The 17,315-nt window shown below is 40.6% G+C and overlaps 2 protein-coding genes across 4 annotated transcripts; one reads left to right on the top strand and one right to left on the bottom strand.

Annotated features, from left to right (window-relative positions):
- Positions 1–136: 136 nt before the first annotated feature.
- On the top strand, positions 137–4,681 carry psmc5 (proteasome 26S subunit, ATPase 5). The gene is made up of 12 exons (XM_070926608.1): positions 137–167; positions 1,253–1,324; positions 1,429–1,498; positions 1,624–1,721; positions 1,809–1,865; positions 2,088–2,318; positions 3,034–3,160; positions 3,277–3,467; positions 3,827–3,925; positions 4,011–4,121; positions 4,197–4,283; positions 4,518–4,681. The coding sequence occupies exons 1-12, from the start codon at positions 144–146 to the stop codon at positions 4,569–4,571; spliced, it is 1,221 nt and encodes a 406-aa protein (XP_070782709.1). The 5' UTR covers positions 137–143; the 3' UTR covers positions 4,572–4,681.
- A 523-nt stretch (positions 4,682–5,204) lies between these two features.
- LOC139303228 (MAGUK p55 subfamily member 3-like) lies at positions 5,205–15,118 on the bottom strand. 3 transcript variants are annotated; one of them, XM_070926969.1, is made up of 19 exons: positions 15,082–15,118; positions 14,309–14,427; positions 13,957–14,034; positions 13,714–13,794; positions 13,023–13,160; positions 11,868–11,949; positions 11,297–11,382; positions 11,105–11,179; positions 10,351–10,547; positions 10,156–10,220; positions 9,479–9,496; positions 9,138–9,179; positions 7,613–7,684; positions 7,293–7,451; positions 7,033–7,113; positions 6,171–6,264; positions 5,870–5,978; positions 5,566–5,685; positions 5,205–5,384 (listed from the first exon to the last, which is right to left on the bottom strand). In XM_070926969.1, the coding sequence occupies exons 1-19, from the start codon at positions 15,116–15,118 to the stop codon at positions 5,205–5,207; spliced, it is 1,833 nt and encodes a 610-aa protein (XP_070783070.1). The 3 variants fall into 3 exon arrangements, with proteins under 3 accessions (XP_070783070.1, XP_070783071.1, XP_070783072.1); XM_070926970.1 differs by having other exon boundaries at positions 7,613–7,678; XM_070926971.1 differs by lacking the exon at positions 7,613–7,684.
- Positions 15,119–17,315: the final 2,197 nt, after the last annotated feature.

Here is a 17,315-nt window from a genome sequence, read left to right as displayed (position 1 = left end):
AACGGCTGGAACTGAAAAATAATGTGTATTATTTAAAGAAAGACTGTAGGTGGCGATGTGAGCATATATTCTTATTAAAATACCCCGAAGAAGAAGTCTTCCGGAAATACGCCTCTCCTCAAGCGGAAGTCGAAAATTTCAACATGGAGGTGGACGGGATTGATCATGTAGGTGTATTTTTCTGCCGTTTTGTTGGTTTTATTGGTGTATTATCAAAGAGGAGTTACTATAATGCTTTGGTTCGAATAGTTTCTTTAATTCAATTGTGAGAAGAAAGGGTTGTGCGACTGTGCTGTAAAAAGTGAAATGTCACTTCATTCAAAACAATAAATGTTTAGTATGCTGCCGGTTTGCTGTCTCATTGTAGCTAACCTAGCTAACGAACTGGCTAGCTAAGGCTCACTGTCAATTGTGTGTATAGCAAGCTTGAGCTAGCAACTCTGAATGACTGGCAGCGGTATGTCGGCAACAGTCTTCTCTATTTTTACATTTAGGATATGTAGCAGTTGCGAAATACAACTCAAAATGTCGTATAGTTTGAGAATCACTAAGCGTCACGTCATCTATGTCAGTTTGCTAACAGTAGCTAACTTAACGTTAATGCAAGTTAGCAGATGAACTGGCTAACGTAAAGTAATTATGGAGAGGAAGGTAACGTTAACTTTCAGCCGATTTTATTATTGCATTGTTGTACAAACTGGTTGTGGATAACGGTATTTTGCTGATTACTGATAACGTTACCATAATTGTGTGAACGCTTTAGCACTACTAACATTAACCAGGCTCGATGAGTTGCAAGTCAGTGTTCACAGATGTTCATTAAGTTACATTCGTGTGGTTTATGTGATTTTGCATTACTTTGAAAAGACTTGGTTAGTATTTTAATAAATTAGTTATGTTAATAGTCGACCAACAGCAATTGAGTAATTGTTTAAATAGTCTTTATCTAAAATCAATCAAAAACTAGTATCTCAAATGTTGCTGCTTTTTGCTGCTTTTATGTTATTGTAAATTTGATATATTTAGCGTTTATACTGCTGTTGGCCAAAACATGAAAATTAAAGACAATACTGGGAACTAATGATGGACGTTTTTCATATTTTTCTGACTTTTTAGGACCAAACAATATTCAACAAATTAATCGATAATGACAGCAGCCATTAGCATCCCTACTCTATGCTGATGGTAGAGATCTCATTTACTGCTTTTGATGCCTGTGCTTTTAAAGGTTGATGATTTTTTTCTTTGACAGATGGAGATGGGGGAGAGTAAAGGTGGCTCGGGTCTCCGACAGTACTACCTGTCTAAGATAGAAGAATTGCAGGTAAGATAACAATACGAATACCTGCAAACTTTCAGCCGGTAATGTGACTCAGATTGCACAGCTTCTGCTTGGCCGTCAATCCTGAACTGCTGTTTTCTCAACAGTTGACAGTGAACGATAAGAGCCAGAATCTCAGACGACTGCAGGCACAGAGAAATGAGCTCAATGCCAAAGGTACACCTTTCTTCATTACTGCAATATCAGTGTATTTTAAAATATTATCTAATTCTATTATATAAAGCTGTACAGAAACTTTTCCCATGGGTGAAAATATTAAAGTTCTACTTGTTGTCTCCCAGTGCGTCTCCTTCGCGAGGAGCTGCAGCTACTGCAGGAGCAGGGGTCCTACGTAGGAGAAGTGGTTAGGGTCATGGACAAAAAGAAAGTGCTGGTCAAGGTATGCTGTGTACTTCTACTTTGTAGCACACTGTATTTTGATTACCATTTGACAGTTTAATTGAATATGTCTCCTCATTATTTTCAGGTGCATCCAGAAGGAAAATTTGTCGTGGATGTGGACAAGAACATTGACATCAATGATGTTAGTATTATAGTTGTTGTCATCTTAGTAATGAGTACTTAAATTAAACTTCACAAACATTATGCCTTTCACTTGTAACCACCATAGCACAAGACTGAATAACGAATCAAACAAGCCATATTTGCTCCTCTGTACAGTTAGTTGCTAAGATAAAGGAGGATTTCATGTCAGGAAACTTGAAACCTGAAGTATTCTATCATCCCTTTGTCACTTCTGCACTAGGTGACTCCAAATTGCCGTGTGGCTCTGCGTAACGACAGCTACACCCTGCACAAGATCCTGCCCAATAAGGTGGACCCCCTGGTGTCCCTTATGATGGTGGAGAAGGTGCCGGACTCCACCTATGAAATGATTGGTGGCCTGGATAAGCAGATCAAGGAGATCAAGGAAGTGATTGAGCTGCCTGTCAAGCACCCAGAGCTGTTTGAGGCTTTAGGCATTGCACAGCCCAAGGTGGGTGATTGACAAGAGAGCTGAGTGAACACTTGAATGACATTTCTCTCTTCTTGCCTCGTTTGTTAGGAGGTCAGAGAATAGGTTCAGGTTCATATACAAAGGTGTGCTTGAAGCTGATAGGGAGACATTTCAGCAAGGCAGATATGGTGGCGTCACTGGGACACAAACCCTGGCCTCTCATATAAAGGAGTGTCTCTGGCCACTCTGCATATTGTTGCTTTGTATGAGATTGTTTATATTGATTTTTGGTTTATTCACATCTAGCGATTGCAGGTATCTCTAAGGGTTGAGTATATTTTCTAGCAAAACCCTTTGGGAAAATGTTTGAACTGCATCGTCGTCCAGCTAAAAAAAGACTATTTAGGTTTCTTTGGGATACAAAGATCTTAACAACAGTGATATGTGAGGCTGCTACTAACGATTATTTTCATTATCTATTCATCTGCCAATTATCTTCACAGTTAATTGTTTGGTCTGTAAAACTTGCCCATCACAATATCCTGCAGCCTGAGGTGATGCTTTCAGACGTCTTGTTTTGCCAGACCAATAGTCCAAAACCCAAACAATTCAGTTTACAATTATATAAAGCGGATAGTTTTGTCATTGTTGCCTGAAAAGTGACTGAAACGATAAATAGATTGTCAAATAGTAGTTTCTGACAATCAACTAATTGTTCTGATTCTGATTTCTGTTTTGCGTTGAATGTGTGCAGGGTGTGCTGCTGTATGGCCCCCCGGGCACAGGGAAGACCCTGCTGGCCAGAGCTGTGGCCCACCACACTGACTGTACCTTCATCAGGGTGTCCGGCTCTGAACTGGTCCAGAAGTTCATTGGAGAGGGTGAGCTCCTTTGTCTCTCCTTTTTTAATACTGTCATCAGATTCCTTTCTTGATTCATTTTTGAAGAAACCATCTACTTGTATGACCTCAATTCCTCACTGTCTTCCTCCCTCCAGGTGCTCGTATGGTGCGTGAGCTGTTCGTCATGGCTAGAGAGCACGCTCCCTCCATCATCTTCATGGACGAGATCGACTCCATCGGGTCGTCTCGCCTGGAGGGCGGCTCAGGTGGCGACAGTGAGGTGCAGAGGACAATGCTGGAGCTGCTCAATCAGCTGGACGGCTTTGAGGCCACCAAGAACATCAAGGTATCACACACATCGTGAAATGATTTTTTTTTATTTTAATTTTCATGTATTTACTCAATATTAAAGTAAGAGTACCCTTCTATGTATTTCTTATTATATAGTTACATGAATCCTTTATTATGCATGCTTTCGTGTGCAAACAAACTTATATCTGCTTACAACTACATTAGTGTGTTTATAAACCATTTATGAAATGTTTATACTGATTATAGTGTTACTGTTTCTTTAAAGCATTGGCTTGTTCTCAATACACAGTTTAAAAGCATTAGCAGTTTTTTTATTTATACGCCTTAATTATCCCAAGTACTCTAAAAACCATGTTTTATTCTAATTGGACTAAAATTCACTTTCTCTCTCAGGTCATCATGGCCACCAACCGTATTGACATCCTGGACTCGGCTCTGCTCAGGCCAGGCAGGATCGACAGGAAGATCGAGTTCCCCCCTCCAAATGAAGAGGTAGTCACTTGCACAGTATATACACATATTTATACATGCTGCAGGGGGTTTTGTGTTTGAGCATATCTTAATTCTGTACCCGTAGGCCCGTCTTGACATTCTGAAGATCCACTCCAGGAAGATGAACCTGACGCGTGGCATTAATCTGAGGAAGATTGCAGAGCTGATGCCTGGAGCCTCTGGTGCCGAGGTTAAGGTGAGAATTGGCCCGCTAAACGGTAGCAGTTAGCACCAGCTGGCCTTTTATTTAATTTTCTTTTGTGTTTTTTAGGGTGTTTGCACAGAGGCAGGGATGTACGCTCTGAGAGAAAGGAGAGTTCACGTCACCCAGGAGGACTTTGAGATGGCTGTGGCGAAGGTTTGTATAACAATTCACATGTACTGGCTCAGACATCTGTCGTATTATAACACCATTGGCCCTGTATCCACCTACTTATTGTCTAAAAAATATTTAAACTTCACATCCTCCTCTTGTCTTGAGTGGAATGAAGTTAATCCCTCACCTCATATTTAAGTTTCATTCTTGTACTTGTATAACGAATGTTTCTGCCAGGACCTGCCTATTAAGACTGTTCCCCGTTTTCTTCACCAGGTGATGCAGAAAGACAGCGAGAAGAACATGTCGATCAAGAAGCTGTGGAAGTAAAAGGCCTTGTGTGCACACAGTGCAAACACATATGTATATTTTCCTTCTTTTTGTTTATGGTTTGGTTTATAATTGTTACATAACTCAAAGTAAATGGTTTCCCCAAATAATTCTGGATGGCTCGAGTTTTATTCTCCAGCAAGAGCAGATGGTCTGCAGATTTATTCTTTCATTTTACAATTATATTGTTTGTAACTGCTCGATATGGCACTTCACATTGTAGCTGCTATTACAGTAGACATCTCACATAATTGATCATACAGAGTGCAGATCTTTGACTACGACTTGCTTTAGGACCTTTGTCTGACATGCGTGTACTACATGCCTGTCACAGCTGTTACACTGCCATTGAACAGTTTAGATATACATAATTTTACGCTGAAGAATCTAAGACAGAAAGGCTTGCTTGATGTTCAGACTGAAGGAAAAACCAGCTTTCAGTCATTTGCACATGTTCTTTGATGATACTGACTTGACTCAGCCAACTATCACAAACCTGGAATTTGTGAAATGGTTAGTATGGCAGTTAACACTGGATCACTCAAATACTCAGAAGCTCCTGAGGCCTCCTGCAGTTTTATCTGTCCTCCACCAGCTGATCCGATTTGAACCAGTCAAGCTCCGTGAAGCAGGCTAGCTCCTCACCCAGGACACAGGCACCCACTGAGGCTCCATCTGCACCCTCTCCAGTATGACCTGGAGCTCAGCTAAGGCACTGGCTGGGTCCTCCTTCACCAAGATGTAGTCCACCCAATAGCCGTAGCACTCGTCCATCCGCTCAGCTGACTGTTTCATTTCCTGTAGGTCCTCCTCCTTGTCAGCACAAGGAAGGAGACATGTTGATTCAGAGCAGCGTTTAGATGAAAAAACACGTGATAAAACTAAGGTACAGTTCTTCAAATGACTGTAATTTGTGCAAAGGCTACATTCAGATTAAGATCCCGTTTGTCAAGATATTCAAGTTTCCTGTGGGCAGTGTTTTCATGTAACTCACCTTGATGGCTAAGCTGAGTGAGGAAGAGGAGCCATGCGGTTTCTTTTGACTGTCGTAGATGCGAGGCTTTACAAAGATGACATATGGTTTGAAGTCAGCAGTACGTAGAGTCTTCAGGGCCTGAATGTGGGGAAAAACACTAATTTCACCTGGCAAGCTGGAACAACATGTATAGTACTTCACAAAAGATTTGAAGGTTTTTACCACTTTTAGATTGTAAACAATGGAGTATTTAAAAGTCAATACATAAACATTAAATGCCCTCAGTCTAACAAAAGAACCACTGGTGAACAAAAATACTAACCTCTGGTTGTGCATCCACCAGACAGACCTTGTTTTGATCCAGAATTCTGTGAATGGACTCCAGACTGGTGCCATACAGATTATCTTTATACTCCCCATATTCAATGAATCTGCAGAAATACAGCACCATCATGAATTATTCAGACAGAGTTCTAAGTTAATATGCACTGGCTGAACAGATTGGTAGCAAGTAATAAAACATGTTCGAAGGCTTCAGTTAATCCATTTCTTCTTAAAGAGGTAATGCAACAAATTGTGCACTTTTGGTTTACCAGATATTGTATTCAGTGTCCAATACTCACTTGCCATTCTGGATGTCTGCCTCGAACGCAGCTTTAGTGATGAAGTGGTACTCCACTCCTTCTCTCTCATGACACTTCCTGGCTCGAGTGGTGTCTTCAGGCCACATGTTCAAACACAGCCAGCAGCAAGACGGGGAGGGAAAAGATAATTACTGAGCGTTTGTATGTTTTTTTTGGGGGGGGGGGGGGGCACTTTATAATAAGGTCACAAAACACATGCATAACTGATGCATGAGTCGTGATGATTTTGCACACACATGCATCTGATCAACACCAACAGCATTACTCTCACTGAGATAGGAAGCAGTTTTAATCGAACTGGTAGCCAGATGCAAACATCTACCTCAAGTCTGAAGTGATCTTTTCTATCTTATCGGATTTCAGCTAAGATGCATGAAGTAACTGAGTTAACATGCATTAAGTGATGATCCATTAACTCATCACATAAACTCATAGTGACTGATCTGAGCCACAGGAATTCATGAAACATGCAGCATTGATTCATGCATTAAATCATCAAGACTCAAGCAATAGTTATACATTACTTAAGTTTGTGTTTTGTACCCTAATTAAACAGTGTTACAGTAGTTTTGGATATGTGAGCGAGAGCCTCTATGTAATTATATGCATGAAACACCAGAGGTGAGTAGTTGTTATCTCAGCATTACATTTTTACTTATAAACTGTTTTCACTAGCGATGAACAAAACATCTAATCTAAGATCTCAAATGCAAGACAGCAAGGCTGCTGCAAATGCTGCCACAGCGCAGCTAATTAGTTTTGGTGTAGCTTGGCACAAAAACGATGTCGGTAACAGTAGATTCATCTCATTTAAGACGCAGAAAAGCAAAGGCAGACTTACGAGGCACAGCCAATCCATAACGTCGAGGATTTTCAGCAATAACCTTCTGTTTGAGCTCAGTGATCCGAGCTCCCAGGGAACCTGTGACCACAAATGCACAGAATAAATAACTGAATGGACAGAAGATATACAAAATATGATCATGTGCTGAGGAAATAAATCTGCATGTCAATACATAAATGTCTTGCTTTGTGTAACTAATAGCAACCGCTCTTCTAAAATTACCAGCATAATATATATAGTTTCTTCAGTAGACCTACCTATCAGTACTATAAGGCGAGGCCTTTCACCAGGGCGGGGCAGATATTGTGCTACTTCTTCATAAATCAGGAACTCTGTGTGATTGGCATCTGGAGTGTGAGGTTCTCCTGGTGAACCCTGGCGATCTTTCCTGAGGCGGAAACTCCTGCGCAGGCCAGCTGTGGTCAAAGACATGCAAATATAAGATGGGCAGAGAGCCATATACTAAAACCCTCTCAGTGCTTATTGCTGCGAGTATTTCTCACTCTCCCTGATATTAATTCAAATCCACACAACACAGACACGCGTGAACAACACCATTAGAAATCAGTAAGAGTACCTGAGTAAAAATCCCATGAGAAAGCCTGGCCACAGAAGGCAGGGGCTGCCTTACTCTTGGGAGAAACTACAGCTCATATTAGACCAGTTATTCAACCAGTGTAAATCTCATCAACAGAATAGAAGCTTGGAAGCCATGCATGCTGTGTCTACCTCTTCACCAAACACAGACAAAGCACCTTTAGCATGAGAGCAGAGGCCATTTGTGAAGCACAGCGAGGCGACACAAAGACACTGAGAAGCTCGGTGGCAGCAGCACACTGCACAAGTGTGAGAGTAACAAAGTCCACACACACACGAAGTGCTGAGCTTTTTTATACAAAGCGAGGGCATGAAGATATACCCACAACAAACACACTTATCAATCCTGACAGGGTTGAGGATACAGGAAAATCAGTGACGGTTAAAGCAGAAGTCCAGCTATTTTTAACCTCAACAGTTTTCACATATTTGTCCATCAAACTGATCAGTTCAAATCAAAATCATCACAACTGTTTCACTCTACACACTGACACTTGCTTTTCACTTGCCTGCTTACTCTGTAATTCTTATTCTTTATTTTGCACTAAGCTGAAAAAAAAATAACCAAGAAAGTCATGAAGCAACTGCTTAAACAAGACCACGGCTCTGTGAGGCTGTACTGCGGCACAACGGTGCTTTGAGCTCAACGCTTAATATACTGATGTTTACCAGGTCATTTTTACCATGTTCCTCATCTTAGTTTAGCGTCTTAGCATGCTAACAAGAATGACATCTTGAGCTAATGATAGCGCTAAAGGAAAAGTCATTAGGCTGCATCCTCTGGGGACCATGAATGTCTGTAACAACATTTTGAGCCAGTCCATCGAGTAGACGTTGAGATATTTCAGTCTGAATTGTCTCTCATTGAATCATGACTTTATTAGTCTTATTTCAAAACGTACAATGTTTTTGTATTTATTGTGCCATGTGTCCTGTTTTAATGTTTTTATCCCTTTGTAAAGCACTTGGTAACCTAGGTCTTGAAAGGTGCTATATAAATAAAATGTTACGTACTTTACCTACAATCTCATATTCAAATAAAACATCAACACTGTGAATCTGGAGTGAAGCTGCTGGAAAAGAGTTAATCGTATGATGGAGTAAGATGTGAAAATAAGGTCCAGGTCAAAATGGCTGTGGTGATGCTTTCAGGCACACAGAGGCACGGTCACACTAAGAGCAGCCGGGAAGCCCGATGAACAAACTGCTAACTGAGCGGTGACGACATCAGTGGATCAGGTCAGGTGTGGGAGGAAACAAACAAACCTCTTCAGTGAATTGTTTTCTGAGGTGTTACATCTGGCACTGAGTTCAAAGAATAAACCAATGAATGCAGATTTTAAGATTACACCTGTCCTAACCATTCGATCGAAACCAAAGCTGGACAAAGCAATCCACGACAACGCCTCAACAGTTTCTAAAAGGAGGGATGGATTAGCACACAGATAAAGCAGAAATGTGATGTTGCAGTGATTAGTATACACTCATTGATCGTGCCTCCTCACCTATGTCCTTTCCATTCAGAGCCCCCTCACTGTCACTGTCTTCTGTAGGAGGGCATGCAGGAAGAGAAGACGGGGTAAGAGGAGGGAGGAGAGGTTGTTGTTGAGGGTACTTTAATGTCAGAACACAGCAGGTTAAGTGCAATAACTACATTGCTAAGATGTTGAGGGTATAAAGTTAAAACTGTAAAGGTAAAAAAATGGAGGTGTGTGAGGGGGGGGGGGGTGCACCATAATCTCTGTTTTAGGTTTGGTGCAAATAGAATTTCATTTAGAAATTCTGGCCATGATAACATGGAGTCAATGCAGGGGTGATTTTCTAACATGAGGGTTTGTGCACGTACCTCTCTCAGCTCGATCATCTGAGGTTAGCAATGTAAGAAATAACACAAAGTATCACTATAGAGAGGGACAGAACATTACTACTACTGTAACATCGCCACTGTTCTGCTCCTCGTGTACATGGTTGTAAGGTACGCGTTCTCAAATTCAATATAAAACTCTCTCGCAAATGTAATGTCTAACATTGTATCTGTCCTTCAACTTTCTCCTTTGTATAGATTTATTAAAGAAAGTCTATAGAAGATAGGGCCTGATTCACAGTATTCTGCATAAATACAAAAAGTACACCTTTAACACCTTTACAAACATCATAATACCGCAGCATTTCTACTACATCTTTTTTATAAACTCGGTGAGAGTTAGGGAGTTTAGATTGAGTAGATACAAGAAAATAAGTGACTTAACCACAGCCCTTTGTTTTTCAAACCACTTTGTTTCATTTTACTTTTAAATTGGATTAGGAAATGAAACGATGGATTACGTTTTTATTTTTAAGAGATTAACCTCAGATCCCCCTGTTCTCTTTTCATAATCTCTCTTTCTGCATCTCCTTGGCTAGATTACATTCAGCCAAAACAGGCTGGATCTGTAGATTTAAGCTTCTTGTACATTTATGGTTATACTGTAGGTTAAAGTTAAAGTTAGACAATTTATGATTTCAGAAGTGAAACAGGCTTACATGTAGGAGCTCTGGGGGATACAGGGGCAGGGAAAGAGCCCATTTTCATCCTGTATCTCAGGCGCCTGCAAGGAAAACAAAACAAAAGAATACAGATTTCTTAGTGATCTGACAAAGGCAGCCTAGTCAGACATGTTCAAATCCTACACCTCCACACAGCGTTATTTATGTGACAGCAGAGTTGATGCTGACTACCTCTCCTGGAACTGTGTAGAGGGGATGAGGGCAGCGCGCAGGTTACAGTCGCCCACCCTCTTGGCCTGCCACCAGGTGGCGTCTTCCTGGCTAACCACCTGAAGAATGTCCCCCCTCTTGAAAGGAAGTCCTGCCTCTTGGCACGGCGTGGCCTTGTCCTCATAGGGCGTGTAGTCAAACAAAGCCCGGAGGTAGACCTTTAGGGAGCAGGAATATTCTGTTAGCAATGGTAACTTTGAAGGAATAGTTTGATATTTTGGGAAATATGCTAATATTTGCTTTGTTGCAGAGAGTTGGATGAGAAGATTGATACCTCTCCCAGAAGCCAGTTAGCTTAGCTTAGCATAAAGAATGGAAATGGGAAAACGGCTAGCCTGACTCTTTACAGTCAACATAATCCCCTATTTTTGTATGGATTCAACAAAACAACGTGAACTTCTCTCTCTAGCTCCCTTTTTTCATTTTTGACACAACTACTTCAGCACTTTTCTTGTGAACAACTGAGGGCAACACAGTGAATGTCTTTCAGGAGAGACCGTCTAAAAATGTGAGCTGTTATTCCCATATTTTAACGATTATCACGTCTCCCCTTCTCTCTATAAAGGGAGACTGTTCACTTCTGACTTAAATACTTCTGATTACCAGTGTAGTCTGACAACACGTCCTACAAACTAGCATCTCCCGACCCACAACAAAGTTTTCATTTGGAAAATGATTAAAAACATAATTTTCTCAGTTTTCCCAGAGTCCTCACCCTGCTTTCCTTCAGCTTGTCTTCTTCTGCAACAGCTGGAATGATTTTCAGTGTGATGGAGCCTTGTGACTGCGACTGATGAAAAACATCAGAGCAGCATCATCATCCAGTGCATCCACAGTATTCATCGGGGAGTAATCACACAGAATCTCAACGAGTATGATGCTATGTGGAAAAGCTTGTTTTCTTTACCAGGATCTGACTTATTTCATCTGGCCTTTTGTGGGTTATCAGGTTTCCGTTGACCTCTCGAAGCTCATCCCCGACATGCACCAGACCTGGAGACACAAACACAAAACAAGCCTACTGTAAACAGGCCTACAAGCCAAAGAAAATAGTGTAGAAGCGCTAAGAGTAAGAGGCTCAGATATGAACAAAAAAAAAAAAAAAAGACAATTTTCCGTTGGCTTGTCAAATCAATAACATCTCCATGGAAACAGCCAGGAGAAACTCTTGTTTGTAATCTCAAAATATGCAATCTTGTGGCACTAATCTCAAGGATTTGATCTCTGTTGACAGTTCATGGGGTTACACAACATAATCTCCTCACTTCTCTGTCTGTCTGTCAGTAGAAACAAGAGCGTCCTGTTGGGTAGGAAGTTCCTTTCAAGATCCAAGAGGAACACAGATGATTACACTTTGTGTCGATAGTCAGATTATTTTCTTATAGTTTTGCTGAAGCTGGACCATTATTTTTATTTCTTTTCCAAGAATGTAACTGACATTTCCATTATGATATACGTGTGAACAGTGTTAGTCTCACCACTGCGGTCAGCTGCCCCTCCCCTCATGATTCTGGCTACGATTACAGCTCCTGTCGCCTCGTCTCTCCGGATAGTTGCTCCCTGGTGGAAAAGACGCAACAATAGATCAGATTTCCGCACACATTTCTAATCTTCAGTTCACTGAGCTGATACGGTCCTCAGGTAGACTGGGAAAAAGCTCTTCCTTGGTGGCTAATGCTGGAAAGATCAATAACCTGTTAGAATAAATGCCAAAACGTCTGTGTGACTGGAGATTTTGTTACTCAATCATCAAGATCACCTCCCTGTTTGTGCTTTCGCTTGGCTACACTGACAATCAATGGTGTCTCTGACACTTCCCAGTTCCCGCTGCTTCATGCTCTTGCTATGCTAGTAATCATGTGTCACCACTCATGTCTGTACGCTCAATATGAAGCTCAAGCCAGGATATGGTTTGGTTAGCTTAGCATAAAGACTAGAAACAGGGGGAAACAGCTAGCTTGGCTCCATTCAAAAGGTCAAATCTGCCTCGACATGGATTATATAAATTCGATATATTGTGTTAATTGTGAGGTGCTGGTACGGTTAGTTGGTACAGATTCTTGTCTTTATACTAAGCTAAGCTAACTGGCCGCAACTGTAACTTCAGATTTTGCATACAGACATAAGCGTGGTATGATCTTCTCATCTAACTCTTAGCATGAAAAAGAATAAGCATATTTACCAAAATGACAGTCCCACATGTGAAAAGAAACAAATCAAAAACATTTCATGTGCGAGGCTGTGACAGAAAGTCAAAAAAAGAAAAACAGCAGGTTGAATCACTGACAATAAACTTCAAAGCTCATATTCTGTCACCTTTGGATCTAACTGGACTGAGTTTTATAAGCAGATATTTAGTTGTGTTATGTTTGCTTGTTGCTGCACAACTGGTGTCACGTCAGCAGGTGTTTCTGACAAGTTAACACCAAATCTATTTTTTGCCCTTTGCTTGAAGGATTCCCTTGAAAAATGATTTTTTATAGCATCACACAGAGACACACATTCACACCCTGGAGCTCTCCAAAGCCTCAAAGCTGCTCCATTAAAGTAAATTGAGGGTACAAGAATAGCAGCTGCTGAGGGAAGGGAGAGCTTTTATTTTATTGTGTCCTCAGTTTGGAGGTGGCACTCACCAGGGGCTCCTTGTTCTTCACCAGGCGGACAATCTTGACCGACTCTTCCTCCAGGTCGTCATCCAGATCCTGCGGCAGTGGCGGCAGCACCGGGTCAAAGTTCTTTTGGGCCACTGTGTCGTGGGCTGACAGCACCGCCTTTATGAAAAGATACGCAGACAAATGCACAGACATGTAAGATTGAGAGCCTGAACAACGACAACAACACATGGACAGCAAGAAAAAGTTATTAATACACTAAAGAAAAGCCATGGAAAGTGGGCTGTGTAGAAAAGAAAAGGCAGGGAGAAAAGAAACAAAGATAATAGATTTTGCAAATGAGCTTTCCAGTTTCACAGCCGCCATCTCTTCCCGCTACCCAGAACGCCAATAAGTTGAACATAATCACTTGATAAGAGTAATTAGGCAGTCTTGTCTGTGTCTAGGGGATTGGGGGGGGGGGGGGTTCAGACAGCTCTGACGCTGGTGTTATGCAATAGATGATCAACTTAGGGGGGGAAAAAATCGGAGCAGCTCAGGGTGACAGCACTGAGAAGCAGCGACATTAAAGAGATCAAACCTCAGAGGGAATGAGAGGATGTCAACAGGAAAGAGATGCTGTCAAGCATTTATTAGTTTGTGCAATTGTCAGGAAAGAGGAAATGTGTGCGAGTGCGTGTGTGTGTGTGTGTGTGTGTGTGTGTGTGTGTACCTTGAGGTGAGGAGTGCTCAGCAGGAGGAGCAGTTCTCTCTCATCGTCCTCCAGCGCTCCATTCTGAAGCTCCTCTGCCAGCTGACGAATCAGAAAATCAAATATTTTGACATGTTGTCCTCGTAAAATAAATTAACTTTAGAAAATTGCCTTTGCTGGATTACAATAAATGTTTGCTTACACATGGTATAATTGAAAATGTATTAAAATATATTTGAAATATTGAGGAAAGCTTGCACCTACATCCTCTGCCAGACAGGAGGCGCTGTGTAGAACTGGAGTCGGGCTGTGCTTCTCATACTGCCTCAGCTTGTCATGGATCTTGGATGTACAACAAAAGAAAAGTCACACACACACACACACACACACACACACACTAACTTATTTATATGACATTTGACAGACAGATGATCAAATTTAGGTGAAAAGAAAAATCTGCAATTTCTACCATTATATACCTAAAGAGAGACACAAGTATTTGGTTTCCTTCTTAACATTATTTTTAATGCAAAGAAATACAGTGATTCGATGTCCCACAGTCGGGCCAGAAATCCTAATCTCAAGTAGTCACATCCACTCTACATATCTGCTGTACCTTCATGAGGTAACCAATGCTTTTCTCACTGAAGACATCTTTGAGGAAGACCAGGTCCTCTTTATGGTTGGCGTCAGGGTGGAGCTGAGAGGTGAGCAGGGCCAGAGTCTCATGCAGCCCTATAGATCATAAAAAACAGCAGTTATGTATTAATCATTCAAAACAGCAGCAATTTCCCATCATGAACTATACTGAAAATAGAAGCTTTTCTATCATTAGAAATGCATCATCATTACAGTAATACAATAAAAGCATTGCGTCATTACAGTTGTTTTTCTTTTGAACATGTTGGATGTATTTTCTATCTTGTTTAGGGATCATAATAAAAAACAAATACACTCAGATCTGGAATCTTAGATCTGTTCTGAAACCTTTCATTAACACAATACCATGACATCTTTTGTCCAACACAAGGAAACAACACGTGTTGCGTGGACTGACATTAAGGCGTAGAAGTATCTAACTATGATTTGTTGCAGGTTGTCAGCGTCCAAATAAGACTGACATACGTCCTGAGCTCCCAAGTACAGTCTGAGATGATACCCTTGTCATATAAACACATGTGGTAACCTCACAAAAAGGTTATTTTTTTAGCTTATTTTTTGATACTGTCATTTACAATAAAAGCATTCTTAAAATATTCTCTGAGCTTAAGCTTAGTTTAAGCTCTGGTAATGTCTGCTTGGTATATTAGCACTTGCATTATTTGTAAGCATATATATAAAAGCATCAGAGAGCATGAACAAGTAGCTTGAGCATATGTTTGGCTGCACCTGTGCTTGCAGACACGATGGGCATGGCTTCAATCATGCAGAGGAGGCTGGAGGGTGCAGAGAGGGGGAGAACAGGGAGGGAAAACAAAGCTGGTGAAATCCCTCCACTGGAGTCCTTCTGTTCCTCACGTACGGCCAAGGTGAAGAATCACGGCTGGGAATGAAAAAAGAAAAACCCAACACATTGTGACTCTTAGATTAATCCTCTTTAAAAAAAAAAAAAAAAAAAGCAGATATAAGATTTCTCAGAATTTAGGGCTTTCCTCACAATTTAGATTTTATTCTAAGTCTTATTTGCTCCACAGAGATTAATCGGAAACTACACAAGCTTGAAAAAAACTCTTTGCACTATAAGATTAAATTTGAGACGCATATTGCGTCAGATATTTTATATAAAAACAAGATAAATCATTTCCAAGTTGGTAGGAAAAACAAAAAAATATATATATATAAAAACAAAATTGGGACCTCCTGTGATGCTTATAGAGAGCACGGCGAGGTTTTACAAATACACTTCAGTGCCTCGGAGCTCACTTAGTAAAGCATATCATGTCTCATTCAAAAATTTCTTCTAAAAGTAAATACATTTTGAGAGGGCGACCGGTCAGCCAGGCTCTGACAGTGATGAATCAACCCATTACTGTGCTGAAGTTTCATTATAATTAATATCTGCCCTCGTTACCGAGGCGGAAAGCATTCATTTCATTTCAAACTTAGATTACACTCACCACTTCTGTACAATAGCATCCTTCACCTCGTTTGTCACCATGGCAACCAGTACCAATGACTTGCCCTGTGTTTACATTTCAAGTGTCTCACAGATTACATTAACTGCTATTTGAGTTGTGTCACTTCAACAGTTCGGTGCTGTGTGCAGTGAAGCATGTAGCTTCAATCTGGCATCAATTAGATTTTCATTAGCATTATATTTTATTCAGGGCTTTTTTTAGGTTTCAAGGTTTCCAACCTCATCCCCAAACAATATATTTCTTTGTGGAGTTTTCTGATGATACAGGTTCAAGGTGGCATAGCAGATACAGAATATTCAGAGTATTTATATATAGATTAGTATGTTTAAGTCAATCTATCAAGCAAAAATGCCACAAACAAAGGATTTGTTGCCTTCTTCAAATTATTATCATTGTAAATTAAATATATATTTGGGTTTTAAACTGTTGGTCAGACAAAATAAGTAATGTGAAGTTGTCAGCTTGGGCTCTGGGAAAACCATGACGGGGATTTTTCACTATTTTCTGACATTTTACAGACAAAAACCTGGTCATCCTGAATACCAAGAGCTTTCATGAAAACCCAACTACACAGTGAATGCTGTAGTAAGTTGATGAAAATACAGACTTGACATGAAAAATTACAAAATGAACAATCCTATACAATACTGTCCTCAATTTAAACTGAATCTTGAACCATTTTAGCAGTGCATTACTTTAAAGCATAATTTCAAATCAAATCATTACATTTACCAATAAATAGGGACCTGATGTTACTTATGTTACTGTATCTTATAGATTTAAGGGAGGATGTCGCCTTTTTCTGGTTGCTGTACATTTTCCTCCTCAGCTGTGAAGACATAGCACTGCATTGGTTCGATCACTGATCTTAATTAACAGTTCCTGCAGTACATCACGAGAAGCCGCAGTATATTCTTACAGCACACCTGCTGTATATTTGCTCTAACCTTATAACTGCTCCTGGAACTGCTGGCTATGTAGGTGGGAGGCTCTGAGCAATAAAAGACACATCTGTGGGAGGGTTGCAGTAATGAGTTGCCAGGTGAACACAGTGTTTTTGAGTATGCTCAGTCTTCATCCTGAATACAGTATATCCCTTAACTATCTGCAGGCTGTAGGACCTTGCCACTGGCAGCAATGAGGGCAGTTATCCCATCACATCCATCTATAACAGCGAAATGGCATTATCTCTATCTAGATACAAAGACCAGACCTGATTAAGGGTGTATATAATCCACCATAATCCACCATAATCCACCCAAAACAAAACAAGCTATCGGCAGAGTACTTTGGATTTTTAGGGTACACTTTCTGCTTTAGTCATGTTTAGACATTTCCTACGCAGCTTGACAGAAGAAAGCTTCTCAACCAACTCTCCAAAAGGTAAACATTACATTTTTTTATCCTAAAGTGTATGTTTTCCACCTACAATTAATTGCAGCCACCTGTTGCGGCTTCAAGAATCTGTATTTAGTCAAATATAAT

This window comes from Enoplosus armatus, chromosome 20 (genome assembly GCF_043641665.1).
Source record: "Enoplosus armatus isolate fEnoArm2 chromosome 20, fEnoArm2.hap1, whole genome shotgun sequence".
Classification (NCBI taxonomy): Eukaryota; Metazoa; Chordata; class Actinopteri; order Centrarchiformes; family Enoplosidae; genus Enoplosus; species Enoplosus armatus.
The sequence above is the reverse complement of the archived record's forward strand: the minus strand, read 5'-3'. Positions and strand labels throughout refer to the sequence as shown.